The sequence below is a fragment of the Rhodnius prolixus genome, unplaced genomic scaffold (genome assembly GCF_049639745.1).
Source record: "Rhodnius prolixus isolate KJV_2025 unplaced genomic scaffold, Rpr scaffold_4, whole genome shotgun sequence".
NCBI classification, from domain to species: Eukaryota; Metazoa; Arthropoda; class Insecta; order Hemiptera; family Reduviidae; genus Rhodnius; species Rhodnius prolixus.
In genome coordinates this window covers 42163298-42182846 of record NW_027411614.1, presented here as the reverse complement: position 1 = coordinate 42182846, position 19549 = coordinate 42163298, and the positions used below count along the sequence as shown (strand labels likewise).

Sequence of the window (19549 nt, the reverse complement as noted above, 5' to 3'; positions counted from 1 at the left end):
TCTTTAATTAAAGAAAACTTGAGGTAGTAGTAAGAAAAATTGTTTGAATGTCAACAACACATTTTTCAAAGCGAAAGCCTTGAGTCTTAGGGTCCACGCCACAAAGCCCTTTTACCACCTCTTTGTAAAATTATAGATTTTAAGTGAGATTTGTGGGTCCGAAGTCAATGTGCACTTCTAGATAATAAATAGTGTCGAGATGTCCACAGCAGGCTAAAGCCCATAATACGGTGTTAAGGTTCTTACCATAGCCAATCCCTTCACTATCTTCTTTCTTACTCGGCAAGTTTGGATATTTAAAGAACCTTCAACTCACTCTTTCGGACAAGGCCAACATTCTTCCACTAATTTGGAAATGCAGTCTACAGACGTCTTGAGCCCAGCCTGTTTGCGAAGATACTCACATATTTATTATCTCTTTCCACTAACCCCAAAAGAAGTAGCATTCAATGTTACCAATGAAACCGTGTCCATAACAAAGAGCCATTTGAGTGTCGACCTTTTAGCCACGCTGCATCACCAGACAACCTATTTCTCTATGTTAAAAACCAAATGAGATACTGCCAAATATGGCCGTATTCCGTTGGAAATTGTTATACACTGGACCAGTGATATTTACTCTCTACTAGGATAACAATTTTATCATTTTAATTATTTCATAAACGTCATTTACTACATTTTTCATTACTTTAAAGAAGATGCAATTAATTGCAATGCCATGCTTGCTTAGGCTTTGAACTTTTTTTTCTCATATAAACGTAATCTGAGATGATTAGCGCCTGGAGTCTTTTGAGTGCATTACCGACGTCTAGAAAGTGTTATTTTCAATTACAGACAACAATCCATCTCTAGGCAGAAAGCAGTAAGAAATTCCTGTAAGTCCGCTGAGCTAATCCCTTCCCTTTGCAATTCAATCTAGCAATCTTTCTTTAATAAGATAATAAACTTTCTTTACTGTAAAAAAGGACTTTGAATAAAGAAAGGTTTTTTTTAAGAACAATTATTAATATTCAAAAAAAATATAATATGGTTTACAATATGTATATAAAATATATATTTTAAGTTCATTTTATTCTGTATAAAGCAGTTAGAAGTATTTCTGTTTGTAGGGATGTGCAAGTTCTTTACATATTTTGTTTGGCGTTTGATATTCTTTTTTATTTTATTCTTTTAATACATTCTTCATTATTCATGAATTAAGCGAAGTATTTAAATGAGCAGCTACAGCAGTCACACCACCCAAGATATATCTGCAAGAATAAATGAATAGATTCGATAAATTAATGTATTTTGTACATAAGAACTTTTTTAATGTCTCGATAGGTTGCAAACATGACGTTATAGTGATATTTTAGAGTCTATAATCAAATGTTCCCTGTTTCTGCAGCATCATACACGACCTGTTTAAGTAGTCAACTGCACTTAATAGGAACACGTAGCTAATTTGCCTAGAGTAGTTTATTTTGAAAAAAATATTTAAACTCTAAAATGATAATAAAATTCTATAAAACGTATTCTATTTAAAATTAAAAGAATAAGATATTTCGTTACTTACCTTACAAGATTATCGCCAGTGATGGGGCCAAGGGCATACATAAAAGGTTGAGATCTAAGTTCATAAGTAAAAGGGTCTATGTCAATAGGATTCGAACGAGAATCAATTTCTCCTTCAAACACCTAAAATGAAGTGTAATAATTATGTAGGGTAAAATTACATTTAAAAAAGATTTTTTATTAATTTTATTTGCATAAAGTGCTTTTTAGCAAACGAAAAAAGCAAGGAAGAAATTAGTTGGTTTCTATGTAAAAGTTAAAAAAAAAAAATCACTTTTTCAGAAAGTAGTTATTATTCTGTTTTTGTTTATTTGTTTGTTGTTTTTATTTCCTACCTTGATCAGAAAGAAACATTTGCTAGAGAAGTAACTGGAGCACTGTAAAAGACATGCAATCAAACTGCGATGCAAGGTTGAGAATGAAATATGAAAATGCTGTCTGCATTGAAATATTAGTGGAGCGTTGTTCTAGTTTCCACAATGGAAAAGAAATGAAAGAACAAATGGAAATAAAAGAAAGGAAACAAAACACGGAAAAGTAAAGGCCGGAACGGTATGGTCATTTAAGAAGAACGGATTACAAATATTTACTAAATAAAACATGATAATAACAAATTGATACTAACTCCAATGCCTTTATGTTTAAAAAAATCCAGGTTAGGCCTAGAACCGATGAGGATGGCTGCCGAGCAGACCTCCAACACTGCACTATCGCCGCTAATACTTTCTATTTTAACTAATTTTCTTTTTTCTGGATTATATTCCTCAGTCATTTCTTGTAAAGTATAACCAGGAAATGCTGTATAGCCTGGGAATGTTTCATGATGATTTAACATCATTTCTTGAACCTGATAAAATACACAGAATATATACAAAATATTAACAAATAATAATTATAAAAAATTAAGCAGAGCTTGTTATTTGAAAATATTCACTTCTAAAGTGAAATTTCAAAGGTGATTGACATTGAATTGCTCTATTATAAAACTTATGTAGACTATACTACAAACTCCTTGACTACTGATGTTTCATCCTTGATTCATTTAAGCAAATTTCAGAAGTCAATTATTTATGGGATTAATAGTTTTTAATAGATAATGATTTACAATATTTTTGTTGTTTCAGACAGTTTACCTTGTGGTACTCTGGGTACATCGAAGGGGGCAACATTTTATCTACAGCAACGTTCGGTCTTCTAAACACATGGTATACATGACAACCACTTCTCCGGCATGCTAAAACCGCATCCGATGCACTTAAGCCGGCTCCGACAACAAGCATTGGTTCTATAACACATTAATGAAAATGCTGATCTACGATAACTGGCAAGAGGTGAATAAAATTTATTGTTGAATTAATATTATTTTTAAGATATCACCCAAAATATCAAGAGAATTGATACCTTTTTCTTTATTTTCAACTAGTTCCTTTTCTAATTCCTTAAGATCGTGATGAACCCAACTAAGGTTTTCACCAGATATACCTAATCTATTAGGACAGTCGTTAGTACCGGTCGCTAATACCACACACCTGGTAACAAAAAAACTTTGACTTGTTATCTCCCTCACTGGATTTATAATATTATTGTGACAAATTTACCTCGAAAATTTTTCCTTTACTAAAAGGATAATCTAAATTTTATATAAATATTTCGAAATAGTTGCAGTAAATTTTTTACTCAGAATGAACGAATCTAGCTGCGACGATTTCCCTTACTGGAGTTTCTCTACTGTTGAAAGTTAAATTTTATCCTCCAACAACAAATATTTAGAAAATGATTTTTAGGATATGTGTACAAGAAAGATGGGAAAGAACTCAAAAAGGTATTTACTTCAGTAGCAAAAGAGGAAGTAGGTGGACAAAGAAAAAAATGACTGGTTTGCTAAAGAATGTTCTCGAACTGTAAGAAGAAGAAATGAAGCAAAAAGGAGCGCTGCAGTAGAAATAAAAGCCAGTAGAGTGTTCTGTTGTACAAAAGCATTACGTCTTCTAACTTCTGAAAGGCCATATGATAAGGAAAAAGTAATTTTATAGATAAATTGTTGGAGAACATATAGATCTACCTCCAGAATTAGAATAAATTATAGGTGTCGTTAGTAGTCAACAAAGCATCTGGTGAAGATTGCAACAGAATTACCAAAGAATGCTAAGGATGAAAGAGATCTGGAGTAAACTAATTTATCTGAGATGTCTAGTTGAATGAGACTATGACCAAGGGCTGGTACGAGATAGTGATCTGCTATATCTACAAAAAAAAAGGGTGGTAAGACAAAATGCGAAAACTAATAGCGGAATTTCTTTCATGGATTCCCGCTTTTAGGTATTTTCAAACGGTTATGAAAGATTCGATGTTGAGGTAGCATTGACACCCAATGATACTTTTAACTGAAGAAAATATGTAAGCAATGTTTGGCTAATTATAATAATTTTACTAAATCGCGAGTAGTTCGCGCATCCAGAGGGATGAAATGAAGTTAGTATTAGTAAGGTTTAAGATCAGGGCGATCTACGGATGACCAGAGTTTCTCGTTTTCAATAATGAAGAAAAAATGTTATGAATTTATCGACCAACTTCAAAATCTCTTTATAGACGAAAAGCAAGCCTAGGGTGGCTTAGAAAGAAACGCACAGCACCTTTAGATGAGAGATTTAGGTTTCCAAAAAAATAAAAATGTCCTGCAAGGCAACCAGATGGAAACGTGTACGTTCTCTGGCAAATCTTTATTGTTTATTTTTGTAAATACTTAGTAATAATTAACACAATATTATTATTTTAATGTCCTGCTGAACAGTTGTATAAGGGATAATTACTAAATATTATTTGAAATTCACCTTGAATAATAACACAGTTTTCTTCCAAAACTATCTTCAACTTCTATTTTCCAATTAATTTTTTTATCAGAAAAGTCATTAATCACCTGTTCAAATGAGAACAAAATATAGTGCAAAATATATCTTTCAAATGCATGCAATATTATTCTAAAATAACAAACCTCATCATATCTTGTAACAGAGGTGGCCAAACCTCTCCTTTGATAACGGGCTAATCTGAAAAATTTTGTTCTGATTTAAATGTTATTTAATTGTTTAGTACTTTATTACATAATTGTAAAGTTAGATTACTTAACAACCTACTATCTAAGTTCTGCTATAGTATTTTAGTTATTTAAATAAATTTTGAAATTAATAACATTGACACCCAATGATACCTTTAACTAAAGAAAATTTGTAAGCAATATTTGGCTTTAGTTCATTAAAGAAATTTCTAGCTACCAATTCTAACAGAAAAATTCGGAGTAATTTTACTAACTCTTGTAACTACCCTCGCATCCACAGGTTTGCAAAGAAGGTAATGGTTTCCCAAAACTGAGCACCTCTTTATTTTCTTACATTGTGATGAAGATAATAAAGAGAAAAGTATCTTTAATTTGCATACCAAATTATATTAATACGCTTCTCTTATTTATATTTCTACGAGAAAGACAGGATAATAATAACAACTGCAGAGTTAGTTAAAATGAAGTATTTTTGAAGTGATTGCAAATGCATAAATTTATTGCAATTTTGACATTAAAACATTTAGTCAAAAATATAAACAAAAATTTCTGATCATAACTTTTTTCAATTGACAGTAGCTCTATCAGACGTTTTGTTAAAACTTGTGAGTCACACAATTTGTCCACTCAAAGATTCAGAAAGACTTTACATAGAAAGGTGTGCTATATATTGAAAATAATAATAATAATAATAATGAAAAAATCTTTATTACTTCCGTTAATAATAGATGAATAAAAAAATGAACGTTACTCTTTATACAAACTGAATTTTCATTTCATCTCATTTTCTCATTTTGTGAGGAAAACTTGGGGATTCTCGAGCAGTGAGTCTAATATGTGTAACCAGGATTCTTTTTAACATTATGAAAAGAATAAAGCATTAAAATAAAAATAATAGATTATAAACTTAGTTGGAAATAGGAATAACCTTCCCGAGGAATTCATTAGAATCCTAATCCCTGAAAGAGAGATCCCAAATTTAAGTTTAATTGCTTATTTCATTATTTTTTTTAATAATGACACTTTTCGTAATCTTACTAATTTCTAATAATTAATTTAAATATTAAGTACCTTTGCTTGTGTACATAATCTTGATAGTATTTGGCTACTTTCGATACTCTAACCCTGCGATTTCCTTTACTATTAGAATAGGCTTCTTTCTCCCACTCTTCGAACCTCATACCTGGAAGTTCCATCCAAGAACTAAGAGATAATGTGAGTATATTTGAATCCATTGCCTGAAACATTTTTTTTTTAATTAAAAAAACAAAATTGATAAATGTCAATCAAATACTTATAAATGTTGCTTTCATCAACGTCAATTGTAAATTCTTATTTGAAAATTTACTTGAAGAAATTTTTAATCATTACAATACATCTGTAAAATGATTGTCCCATATCTTTATCAATGTATTTTATGACGTAGTAAATTTCAAGAAATACTTTTGTGATAATGTCTGAATTATTTTTATTTTCAACTAAATTTAAATACTAACACTTAATTTTGTTTGTTCTTATTTAAAGTTCTGATAGTTTCCGATCTTCATCACAAGTAGGTTTTGTTAAGAAGAACCAACCAAAATCTTAGGCAGCGGGACCTCTGCTCTTGGCCCGGTACTTCCTAGGCCAATCTTTAGGTAGGAATTATCTAGAATGAAGCCTACTTTCTGCCTAACTATTAGCTTAAAACTAAGGGGATACGATAATTCAACAAACACTGTATGGATTGAACCAATCAAATAAGACTTTGAAAGGACTATGAGGATAGCTCGTATTATTGAATTGATTAAGAAATAATATTTTATGACGTTAACTGCCAAAGCAACTCTATTAGAATATTATATTCTTCCTTTCATATCTCAATATGTTTGCTAAAGTGAATATCTTAATGTCAATTTAAAAATTGGTAAAATCTATCAGGGACATTCACACAAATTGCCAATAGAGCACGTTATGAAAAACTAGACTTGAATCTCTTTAAAGAGATTCAAAATAGAAAGTAGAAGTTTAGTTCTTAATTGTGGATCTTGAATTATTATGAACTAATTCTATTTTCGTTGGTTCATTTGTTTTAGCATTATTTATTGTTTAGTTTTTCCTCCTTACATGTAATTTTATTTTGTGCTAGAACTAGAAAAAAAATGTTACTCAACAGTACAAAAATTGGATTTTTATTGTACATTTCAATAAACCAAGTAAGACAAAAAAAAATAAAAATGAAAGATTGGAACCCTGTATTTTAGCTTAATTTTTAGCACCCCCAAGAACGCTAGGGGCGGCCCTTTACTTTATTAGTACTCGTATTACTGATTGTTTCCACTTTTTTAAAGATTCTGTTGCACACTACATTGATTACAAACGTATTGCAATTATATAATGAACCTCCGCCATAATTATATGATCTTATAATTAGTTAATATGGTTTTCATTTTTCGAAACAGTAATTATTTTCAAGCAATATAAATTAGTTGCAATGTGATCATTTCAGGCCTCCATTGTAATTTTGTCTACGTGTACAAAAATATATTTACTAGAAATATCAGCCGGTTATTCGTCAATCGCAATGTTTTATAAAAAATTTAACCTGGTTCAATGTATTCTATTTAAATATTTATCAAAATTAATGTTTTCTTAATTTTTTTAAGAGAATTATGAAATTAAATTTTATAAGTTATTTTACTGTCTAATTTTTCTGAAAATTGTGTCCAAGATAAATGAAATTTATTTAGTAATTATTTTTCAGACATCCTGCCCAGGGAATCTATTGTGATCTGATAGAACTATTGTGGCTTTCAATGTTATTCATAGAATGCAGTTGACTTCAAAATTGTACAATATGCAATTGTGCAACGTTAAGCAAGATTATTCCTGAACTTATAATAAGCATAGGTAATATTTTTACAATAAAAACCAACTTTAAAAATAGTGCTCTAATAGGAACTTCCCTGGACTGCTTTAACCACACAGTAATTCACGATAAATGGGAAAGCTATGGGTATAATTAAAGGTTACTTCAGATGAGGATCTTATTACCTGCCAAGCTCCACCAGGTGGGCCCTTTCCTATCACTACGTGATCAATCCTCTTATGACATCTCCATTCAATTAGAGGATCTAAATCTAAACCTTGATCAGCTCCAGGATGAAGCATGGCGTCCAATAGACTTCCAACTGCACTACTCCCTCTTCCTTCTATACCCTTCAAATATATAAATAAGTAATAGTCAAGAAAACCTCTTCAAAATGAAGTATTTATGTGTTAAAAAAACTAGTTATATTTACCTGAGAAAGGAAAGCTAAGTCTTGTTCTAGTAAACTGTGAGATCTAGACAATGACTGTAATCTTAATGTAAGCATGGGATCTGGATGTGGTTGTCCATTGTAGTAAGGCCATCTTCCGGACAGGATGTAACTTAGCGCTAAACCAGAGGGCCCATTTCCTAGGGAAATTAAAAAAGAAATAAATATATAAACTAGTAATAAAATTCTAATTTCTGTCATAGGCTTTAAAGAATCAAAATGTGATTTCAAATTTTATGAGATTTAAATTCTTGAAAAATTTCGAACGCTCATTATTTTTAATTTATACCATTTCCTTTTGCGACCATCTAAACAAAAAAAAAGCGTTCGGCTTCCATGACAAGTACTTAGGACACCACTTACATGAAAAGAAAGTTGACATCTCGTAAGGTCTACTACAAAGCGGTTTCATTTCCTCCCTCAAACAAAACTTTGCAATTTATGGCAATCACCACAGAAATCTGTGGAGAATTGGGTTATCCCTGAGTCAGAAAGATTTCTAACAAAGCATCACAAGATTCGGTAATTCCATGTAGATAAAAGTATTTATTGTCTAGCGTTGGTAATTTCCGAAGTTAATACAAAAAGGAGCAAGCAGATTTTTATTGAGAAAAAGTCCTCGAAAAGAGATCAATCTTTTTTTTTAGAAAGAGGACGGAGTTTGTGACGGAGATGAATCTGCCTCGCTCGACTGAAGATGATGAAGAAATATTTGCCTAGGCTCAATCAATATAATTGGAAGAACTTTATCTTGACACTAAGTTGCTAGCTGTTATCCAATCAAGACAGACATAAGTTAGAAGGGGTCTAAAGAGAACCTAGAGGATTCAGTGCAGGAATATTTGAGCGATGGTATTTTGATTAATTAGTCGCCTCTATCCAGAAGTACATTATTGAATTGCATTATAGTCTATCCAGCTAGCAGTCCACTTCTGAGTACTTTTGTTTCAGGAGATTTCCCGGTTATAGAACTAGCGAATTATTAAGTTGGTTGTCTTTGTTGGAAGAAGCTAAGCCAAGGTCGTTACAAAAGGTATCAATAGAAATTGCATTTTTCAGAACAGAAACTTCTGATTGCCCATGGGATAGTCCTCGAGGATATGCGAATTGCGTGTAGGTAGTAATAATATTCATATTAAAAAAAAATATATATAGACCTTGTTATCCGTTATTTTTAGTTTGATAACGTAAAAACATAAATATTTTTTTATGTTACGGCTGTATTTTGTAGGATTTTTTTTTTTCATTAAATGCATACCGACGCATTTAACGAAAATATTTCGGTAATTAAATATTGTTTAATTTAAAATTTAAATTTTCGTTGGCACCACTGCCAAAAATGCAGCTGATATTAAACCAGTATTTCTCAATGGACTTTTTTATATTAATTCAGATATGAAGTTTCGGTATGAAAAGAGTTATTTTAGAAATGATTTAATAGAAAGTAACTGAATGCTTACCTATGATTACAACTTCTTTATAAATAGGGCCAGTTTTCCAAGATAACGAGTGGTCTTTCATCTGAAAATAGAAGTATTATGACTGTAGAGTCTGATTAAACTATGTTATCATATTGTTGATACAGATTTAAAAAAAAAAAAAGAAATGGTTATTGAGTGTATCAGAATTATTAATACTTAGAAACAAACAAGCAGCTTTAATCACATTAATAATTGTAAATCTTGTTGTTTCACAATATGTGCGTACGTTCGTTAATTTCCTTACTATTATTCTAACATTAGTTACGATTTTTTCCTCCACAGGTTGAAATGGGAAAAAATCTTGTAAATAACTTCTTGATCGTCAGTGTATCACTAAGATTTGAATTTTTGGAAGTGATAAATTGTAGGACGATCATCATGTCTTAGTCATTAAGGTAAGTACAAAAAAAAAGAACTTCATAAATTTAAAGTAACGTAATATTTTGGTAACAGGAATAACTTTTTTTTAAAAAAAAGTTGCTGTTGTGCATCTGTTTATAAATAAGAAATTTAAAAGATTTAAATTAATTGGTGGTGCTGTTCTGAAATTCAAGGATAAAATATTTAATTTCTAATTTTGTGTAACATGAGTTTAAAAAAAAGTGAATTGAAGAAACTGCTGAACAATAGCAACAAAAGAAGCAATTAAAAACAATCACATGTATAAACTCTCGATTATATTATTACTCCAGGAAATATAAAAATCAACGTATATAATTATCTCTTGTTCCATTTAAAATAAAACCTTACACGTATCCAATATATCTACAAAACATATTTTTTCCCCATGCTACCCATTTTAATAATTACACAACGAATATATCATCAGATAACGCGAAAAGTACAATTTCTAGATATTTATGGAAATAAGTACATTTTGTTCATTTTTTACTGTTTATCGAGGAATTATTTAACTTATATAGTAGCAGTAGTATTGTTTCATTGGTACAGTATTTTATTAGTGTAGTCTTAAGTATACAAATATATTGATTTGATATATGGATTTATAGGTATCTCTATTTTGCATCCATTCACATATTGTAGTTTGTTGCCTACTTTCTCTAACGGTAGCTGGGAAGAATTATTGCATTCGGTTAAAAAAATTTAAATTGAGTTATCAACGGAATCCAGTTTTTGAGATATCCTGAATCCGAAATAGTGTTTTTAACTAGGTCTATAGTCGCTACAAAACAAAATCAGAGAAAACTTGAACTTGGTATTTTTTTTTGGGTACCTCAATAGGACACAAGCATTAAAAACCATGAGTTATTGCTCAAAAATACCTCAGCGGAAACCTTTTTTTATCTTAACTTCCTTCAAATTGAGATACATGTTTCAATTTGCAATTGGATTTCAATAGTTTTAATATTTCAATTAAAATTTACGTATCGTAGGTAAACTTAGGAAGAAAATCCAAGGTTCGATTTTTGATTCCAGCAAAAATCGTTATGGTCTACATCTATTGTTAAGAGTAGAATTGAATTTTCTCTCTCTCTTTCTCTCTCAAAAATAAATAAAAATAAGGCGCTTCGACATAAAGGACATTGGCGTCCCCGCAGCCTTTTTAATGTTTTTGGAAGTGTTCTTTCGCTTTATAGAAGTAAGTGCAACGTAGGTATGAATTAGCTAGTTAAGAACGGCAAAATTCTGATTAAATTACAAAGGATTTTGTTCAATAAAACCGCCGACTTGAGGGCCTTTAGCCTTCATGAACTGTTTGGTAACACACATTACACATCTCAAGGTATTGTTTGGATTATTATTGTTTTCATACTTTAATAATTATATAGTGCTTCAAGGTCCCGTGAGAAATGGAAACGTCACTTATCTATGCGACACTTCGACATGGTGGAAGACTACAACTTGTTTCTTTTATGCTACAAACTAGGTTTTCTTAATTTGTGTATCTTTAGCCTCCTTTTAAAGAACAAGGAACCAAACTCACTGGAGCAGTTAGTTCTCCGTATGCGAGAATCAGATTATTTGTGCCTGGAGTTTCTCATCAACAGTCTAAGTTCTCTGTTCATCAACAGTTAAGATCATACAGTTTCAAGGTAGAAAGTGCCACTCATTTTCAACAAACGCTTGCGGGTCGTAACTATATTATGGTTCTGATTTCTGAACCATTCTGAGATTCTCTGCAAAGGCGTGTTGAAGAAATTTCGCCATGCTCTATGTTAGACAGACATTCCTTCGTGCAAAATTGTAGACCAGTCCCAAATGTCGAGAAATCTTGTTTTCAGGATTAACTTTTATTATTATGCCATCCAATGTTTTAAGTTACTTTAAACCACCTACCTGAAGTGGCGATAGTTCAATAGTCCATTCGACTACGAAGATGTTTGGACTCTTCCTGAAGAGAAATTTGCAGTTAGTTTTTTTTTTTTTGCAAACTTATTAATATTCTGACGTTGCCAGATTCCTTAATTATACTCCTTGCAAATATCTTCGTGACTATAATCATTTTGTTTGTTCTTATACTGTTCATTTTACTAAGTTCAGCTGTTCATGTTGGTAAGGCCTTTTTTTTCTGCCTCATTCTCTCACTCTATCTCTTTCAGCGTCTTCTTAGTTTAAATTATATTTAGATGACTGCTTATACAATCATGATTTTTTTTATTTAATTTTTTTATGTAAAGTAAGGTCAATTTTTTCAAACAGGCTTAACGTCCGACTACCAAATTAGGTGTCGTGGAGGGAGGCAGGCAACAAACATACTTCACTTAATTTCTTTTATTAACTATTATATCAAATCCAAGGCTGGGATCGGGAATTGAACAATACATCTTAGCTTTACAGGCATCGCCTCTAATCGCTCGGCTATCAGTGGCGCTTATTGCTAATTGAAAACTTTTATCAAACTTTACTTTTTATTTTTAAATATTCCGTATTAGAAGATTTAATTCTCAAACATAAAATTTAGGCAATAGCAACTTTCCAATTAAGTTATTCCAATCACTACACCAAATATATGTTTTTCGTTAAAGGATTAAGTATTTTAATAATACATCTTTTGTCAATAAACCCATAGTCATGATCGCAGATCGTTCTCTCCGTCAGGACGTTAAAATGGTTTCTGAATTCGGAGTTTAATTCTTCCCATTTTGCTGCCAAGAATATTATCAGAAATCTAAAACTGAAGCTACTCAAAAGAAGCGAGATAAAAATACTACTATGATGTGTCTAGCATTTCTTTCATTTAAAGAAACATGTATTATCAAGGAGGTAAATATATACAATCAATGTGAACTTAGATCCCTCTACGTTCCAGGATAAAAAAAAATTATAGTTACTACTGAAATTATTAGACAATTTATTTAACAATAGAATTTTATACTTTGAATTCTGCTTAGTGATCAAAATTCTTTTCAATCTCAGTCGTTTCAACACTATTGGATGTTGTGTTGTACGTATATATAAAATTATAATATATATAACTTTAACTTTAATATATATATGTATAATTCAAATCACTTTGTTTTATTCATCAATGAAAACGTTATGCAACAATCATATTCATTAAGTAATGCAACTTGTAGTTGTACCACGAGGTGAATCGGTGCCTTAGATAGTATAAATATATTTCAGTTATTTCATTGAATATAACGAGATAAAAATGGTGCCAGCAAATTTGTGTTATTCTTAGATTAACAAATCAATTTTATCTTTTTGGCATTCCAGTCTTACGGATTGTATGTATTGGGACTCTGGCCGTCCTTGTTGATTTCTGCCAAACTTTCATCCAGTGTGTCAGGAAAGACAGAACTCCAATTCGGAAAAAAAAATTGAGAAATTTGGTAAACAATCAAATAACTTTCTTTAATCCCAATTTATATAAATTTTCTTCATATTAAAAAAAAAACATGCTGCTTAAGAAAACGTGATTTCTCAGGGTCACTCCTGGCTCAGGGAGCCTTTCTGTTATTCAGGTCAATTCTGGTGACTCCGACTAGACGTTCAACCTCTATTACATACTTTTTTGTTTTTATTATTACTTTAAATTTTGTGTGGTACTGGGATGATCCAAAAGACAGAAGGAGTACTTCGCTATTCCATAGTGAAACAGTGTAAAGCAGGAAAAAAATTTTTTTTTTCTTTTTTTTCAGAAGAGCTAGTTACAATAGATCTGCACAGTAGACAATATTAGAGATAATAAACATTTTCGGAGTTGTAATTTTCTCAGGCATCTAGACGCCCAATTGGTTATTATATTGGACAAGTTAGTTAATTCAAGAAGTTCTGAGGTCTTACCTTCAAGTGTTTTCGACCATTTCGGACAAAAGCTTGATGAGACGACAGTTTGCCTGGTCTCGGAAAACACCCTGTGTGTCCCTGTATGTCTGAATAGTACATCTAACAAAGAGTTGGAAAAAGACAAATGGCAATCGGTGAAACCTCAATCCAGAGGCATAAAAATACATATTATAAAGTTTACTAGGTAGTAACAAAACGAAATGTAAAACAACCGTTTATATCAACCGAGTGAGCAATCTAAATACATTTTCAGAAAGTGGAGTGTTCGCTCATTTTCATAAAAAGTATTTTAAAATTATTAAATATTAATAATACAATCTGTATATTAACTTCATCATCATATATTGTTATTCAACCTTGACTATAGACAATGAGATCGTGAGCAAATATTACAACCCAAAACAAGTATTAACCAAAAAATCAGTTACGTAAAATGTCTGTCAAATAAAGAATAAAAAAAATTTCAAGGCAATGAACTGTACTAATAAGTTTGTAAAAATTTAATTATGAGTAATTGGCATGCTGCAAAAACCGGTTTATTTCGGTCACTTCATTTTGAGAAGTCATTTCTACCGGTATTTTTGATAAATTTTAAAAAATAAATAAAGATGCGAATTTATATTAATTTGTAAATATCATATGAGATGAAATTCGTCGATAAAACACGCATCCTTATGCGTGATCAATTGCCAGGAATTAATATTATGCGATCCGCGCAAATACTGCTTTAAATTCGAATTTGATTTTGTTCTGTTGGATTTGCTTTGCGCATGCCGGAAAATGGTTTAATGACTTTTTTTAAAACAATCTAGCATCCAAACGTAGCAGCATATTTGCTCGGTCAATTAGTAGTAGTAGTAATATTAGATCCAGTGTCGAAATCGATTCCAACAATTCGTCTACTGATTCCAGTTTCTGTACCTGCCTTTACTTTCGTACAAATGTCATGCAATTCATTAAAATATTTCATTAGTTAACTTCTACAGTTGATAAGAAAACTTTTTTTCTCAAAGAAACTAAAATCCTTTATTTTTTAAAATTATACATAAATTAAAATATTGCCATACATTAATCCAAAAATCTAATGCAAATCTCAAATATAGGATTTAAAGCCATGCAGTTTTGCTATTATTTGCTTGACCATTGGGAAGGTTAAGTTATACACTTAAACGCAAAGTACAAGTTCAAATGTGATAATGTGGTCAAAGCAATAACTGGGCCAAAAAAACGTATTACCTAACGTGCTTACTTACACTATTTCCCTCCTACTCTTATTACCTATTTCACAAACATTCATCAATTGGAAATATTTTTTAGTAAACTATTCGTTTTATTAGAATATACAAAATTTAGGTGATTTTAATGTTAAATTTTAGATTATATTGGCGTGGAAAGTTTCTGCGAAGGCAGGAATAGCTAGGCTCTCTTTCAAGCTCTAGTGAAAAATGGTTCGACCAGTCTCCAAGAAGAAATGAGATAGACGCATTGCTTTAGAGGACTCTCTCTCAATGGCATATCATGTCCGGGCATGATTAAGGTATTTAACAACCATAAGCTAAAGCAAAAATAGATTTTCTTAGGTAATGTCTCGAAGGCAGTTAAATAACAAAGACCTAGAAAGCGGTAGCGCATGGATTATAGATCTAATAGATTTTAGAAACAGCGTTAGAAGATGTTGGAATCTAGGCACCGGCTGGTGGTCCGAGAAAAAGTTTTAGTTTGGAAAAAAAATTATAATTTAAAACCACAAAAATTTTAATAAGTGTGTGTTTTTAGCCCGATTTGTTAGTTTTGAAGCCCCGGCGCCTCTTTTATGAAATGAGTGGGTAGGGAACAGTGGGCATTTTGGATTGATTAAATTACCATGATGTTTTTTACAATGCACTTTTTTTAATGAGGTTTATTTACTTCTATAGAAATGCACACTTGTTTTTAATTGATTTGTTTTAACAATTTCAGAAAAGAAATTCAAGTTAACCTAAACTTTACTATTTGTGAAATTATAAATTCGTCTGATTGCCACAGTAAAAAAAGAAGCGTTGGGCCAGCTGTATCCTGCCGTAGACAGGTTTATTCACTTGTTACATTTTAAAAGCTAATGAATTAGAAATAAATGGATCCAGTATGTTAAGTTTTATTGACCAGGACTAAAGAAATAATTGCATTCTGATGTAAATTATTTTATCAATAATTTATTTAATACCCGTGTGCTTTTAATCTAAGAAAATGACATGGGAAAAAAGAAAATTTTCTGGAAAGGGGGAAAGATAATATTGAGAATAATAAATGATGAGAGGAAGTTGACCTTGAATGGAACTGGAGAGTATGGAGACATATTTATTCAGTGAGAGAGTGAGGGAGCTATAGGGGAAGTCTTCTCTGTTGAAACAAGTTCATATTAAACTGAAGTGCTGGTTGCATTCCTGCATTATCACTCTTCTTACTACTGAAACCAAAATTGGAATATTTAATACTCCTATAATAATAATGTTCTTTGCTAAGAAAATCCTTCCTTATTTATATTTTATTTCAATTTCATGTTTGAATCATATGGATTTGGTTTTGCTCCTTGTAGAAGGCAACTGAAAGCTGTAGGATGAACGTAATACAAAGGAAAAAATAGTTGTAATTGGTTCATTATTACAGTTGAATAGTTCAAGAAACGTAAACAAAATATTAGGATATTCCGAAATTTCATCCCAAATTAGGAAGTTGGAAGTGTACTAAAGAGAGTGTATACGCAGTAGTCAAAAGAGGCCATAACTAGCCAGGTTTTCTGAAAAAGTTGAAGGCCCTATTCAAGGATAGTCCGGAAATACGACCTACTCCGAGGGAATGCCCGGTATCTCCAAGGCTCCGTTCCTGCATGTAATCACGCCTTTGCCATCCTTCAGCACCGTACGTACTAGAAGCTTTAGATTGGGCTAGGGTGTGATGAAGAGAAATATCAGAAGCAGCAATCCCTCTAGCACCATATGGTTCCTTCCTTCTTCTAAAATATTTTACCTAAATTTTCTGAGTATGGTTCTCTTTGCTTAACCCTTGGCAACAAAAACAGTTAATAGATTGAGGACTTGCTCAGTTCGTACTATTAGTGTTAGCCTGCTCCAAAAGAATCCGGGGAACCACTCTAGAGGCAGAAGATATAGATTGGATCCCTTTCCCTAAGAACGGTGTAATGATAGTAATTGGCTAAAATACATCCTTCAAATCATTCTCGACTTGTAGCCTTAGATTTATATTAGAACATCGGAGGTGCTCTATAGCCCAAAAGGTTTACTATGCTCTTATTATTCTTCGCTGAAACCTTCCTCTTTTTAAAAGGTACAGGATTTTTGTTCGATCGTGTTCATAAATACAAGTTATTGCGAAAACACATAATTCATTCAGAAAAGTTGTTTCTTATAAGAATAGGATGTATATGTAATGAGAATGTATGTGCCGCGATATATTTTGGCACTAAAACTATTTGGGTGAAGGCAGTACATACTCTATTTACTACTTTTAAAGATCGTGGAGTAACGGTTTCTGTTTACTTTGACACCTTATCTTAACTCAGAAAACAAAAAAATTATTTTCTCTTTTATTTATTTATTACAATCTATTTAACAATATTATATATTTTAATTGTCAAAGGCCCTAAGATATTTTTAAATTAACATTTTTTTTTTCTAGAAATTCAGTTGTTGGCGAATTCTAACTAACCTCCATCTCTCACCACATATATTTGGCAAACATGAACTATATTAATTTAAAGGAGCAATAACTACAACTGACAGAGCTGAGACAGTGTCTGCATGTTTTCACGGCCATGCTGGAAATAGAAAGTCTGCTAACCCAATGTAGAGGAAGCAAGGTTAGTTACAAACTTTTATTTAAACTAGTAGAAGAATAAAGATTTTTGTGTTGTGTCTGGATGCAATAAATCTTGGAGTGCAACCGGTTACATCGTTACATTTATGATCAAATGACTCCAAATTTTAACTTTTACGTTTGCTGTTGAAATTAACTCCAAATTAGAAGAATTATTAGAAGTTATCTATGTAGTGCATTCTGAATTTTGACCGAAGGCAAACCAGTCGAACACTTAACAAGCTTTTCGCTTTTCAAATGCATCTAATACCTTAACGGGATTGACACATATTTTAATCCTTCGTACTTGTCTAACTAACTAACTAAATAAATAAAATATTTAATAAATTAATGCTGATGTTCTAATCTAATGGAAAGAAAACTAAATATTTTGCACGATTCTGAACTGTAGATACTCTTCATCCGTCCACAAAATTTGTGGGCACATTTTTTTAATTTTTTAGAGCAAAATAGTTAGTTTAAATCAAGTCAAATTTTTTTATTCAAAGCGTGAATTTTTGAATCATTTTTCAAAAAAGTTATCGATTGTCTTCTTCCAAAATTTTCTTTTAAGGATAATATTACGAAATAAAACAGTGAACGCTCTGCAAAGATTCACACAACTCGTAGAGGATGTAAAACAAAATAATAAAGAAACCTGATGGCATCAGCAGGAATTAGATACATAATATTTTGGATTAAACTAGAAATTGGATATCTATTCATTAGATACCCGATGAACAAATTTCATTGAACTATTAGCGGACTTCGTAGAAAATAAATGCAAGTAATTTTTCTTCAACTCGTTGCTGCAATTCTTCATTCCATTAGGAATAGGCTGTTAGATAGAGTTAAAAATTTTAAATGGCTAAAAATAATTTTTTAAAAAAGCATAAAAACAAAACAACAACAAAAAAACAATATTTTTAAGTGGATACAGTCATTTTCAGTTTAAATGGGAAGTGTTAATTGAAGGCGCATTTTTTATCACATTATTCTAAAACAGACATGTTAGTTTTTTAGCGTTTAAGTTTATAACAAGTACTGAAGTATTTATATAATCGGAATTTAATGAAGAATACATCAGTGGTGTAGTAGAGGGCTAGAATCAAATTGTTAGGTCAAATTTATAAAGAAAAGTTTTATATAAAAAGGCATTCTACTTCTAGAAAAGTTTTATATAAAAAGGCATTCTACTTCTTCAGTTCTAAAATTTCTTCATTAGGGAAAACCTAATTCAACTAGGGGATTTCCAAATATATTATATAGCATATTAAAATTCAAGAAATACTAAGACCTTTCGGATTAAATAAATCTAGTCAAAAGATTAAAATAAATCGCTTTAAGTTGTAAACGTTCGTCAACCTTCCACCTAGGTACGGTTAATTATATGATTAGAACACTTTTTGAATTGCAATAATTGCAGTAAGATGAAGACGTATGATTGTTCTATCTAGATTATTTTTTCCTCGTGGTGATCAGTAACATGTTTTCAAAGTGCTGGCACTTTTTTTTTAAAGATATGGGATTATTATATTAATAATTAAATTTGTTTTCTTGAATTATCTTTTCTTTTTTCTCTTTTTGAACATCAAACAGTCAAATGTATATTTGCCAAGTGACTGTTACACATGCAGAAAGAAAGATAAACAACTTAAGATACAAGAAATAAGACAGACACCCACTTGGCGAAACTGTCGCAAATGTAAATAAAAATCATCAAATACTGATAGTAGCATTTCCTTAATTAAACCTTCTAAAAGAAAATTTGGGAAATTTAGAAGATAAAATTTATTGAATTTGAGTACTAGGTAGATGTTTAAATGGAGAGATCATGTATGTACTTCAGAATGCTCTTTTGGTAAACACAACAAATGACTGGCTCATTTTTAATAAATATTGTTTTGTTTAGATAACTTTTCTTTCTTTATAAATAAAATGTTTTTAAAGTAATATAAAGTAGATAACGTATTAATTAAATATTTTATTATTATTAATTTTATCAATTTTCAGTATGCGTACTTACGTAATTTATTCAAAGAAGAACAAAAATT

At 31.1% G+C, this 19549-nt stretch overlaps 1 protein-coding gene across 3 annotated transcripts in view; it reads right to left on the bottom strand.

The window, feature by feature from the left end:
• Window positions 1-1030: 1030 nt before the first annotated feature.
• LOC141455344 (oxidative stress-induced growth inhibitor 2-like) overlaps window positions 1031-19549 on the bottom strand; it is a 32372-nt gene continuing 13853 nt past the window's right edge. Inside the window, exons 1-12 of one of the 3 annotated variants that reach the window (XM_074130309.1) lie at window positions 9574-9664; window positions 9369-9429; window positions 7891-8048; window positions 7643-7807; window positions 5681-5847; window positions 4547-4616; window positions 4386-4471; window positions 2956-3083; window positions 2688-2839; window positions 2180-2401; window positions 1556-1677; window positions 1031-1250 (exon numbers count right to left, since the gene is read on the bottom strand). In XM_074130309.1, coding sequence (XP_073986410.1) covers window positions 1190-1250; window positions 1556-1677; window positions 2180-2401; window positions 2688-2839; window positions 2956-3083; window positions 4386-4471; window positions 4547-4616; window positions 5681-5847; window positions 7643-7807; window positions 7891-8048; window positions 9369-9429 — 1392 coding nt within the window. In that variant the 5' untranslated portion in view covers window positions 9574-9664 and the 3' untranslated portion in view covers window positions 1031-1189. Of the gene's footprint in view, window positions 1251-1555; window positions 1678-2179; window positions 2402-2687; window positions 2840-2955; window positions 3084-4385; window positions 4472-4546; window positions 4617-5680; window positions 5848-7642; window positions 7808-7890; window positions 8049-9368; window positions 9430-9573; window positions 9665-19549 lie in introns of those variants that run through there. The other 2 variants (XM_074130308.1, XM_074130310.1) reach the window with 2 other exon arrangements.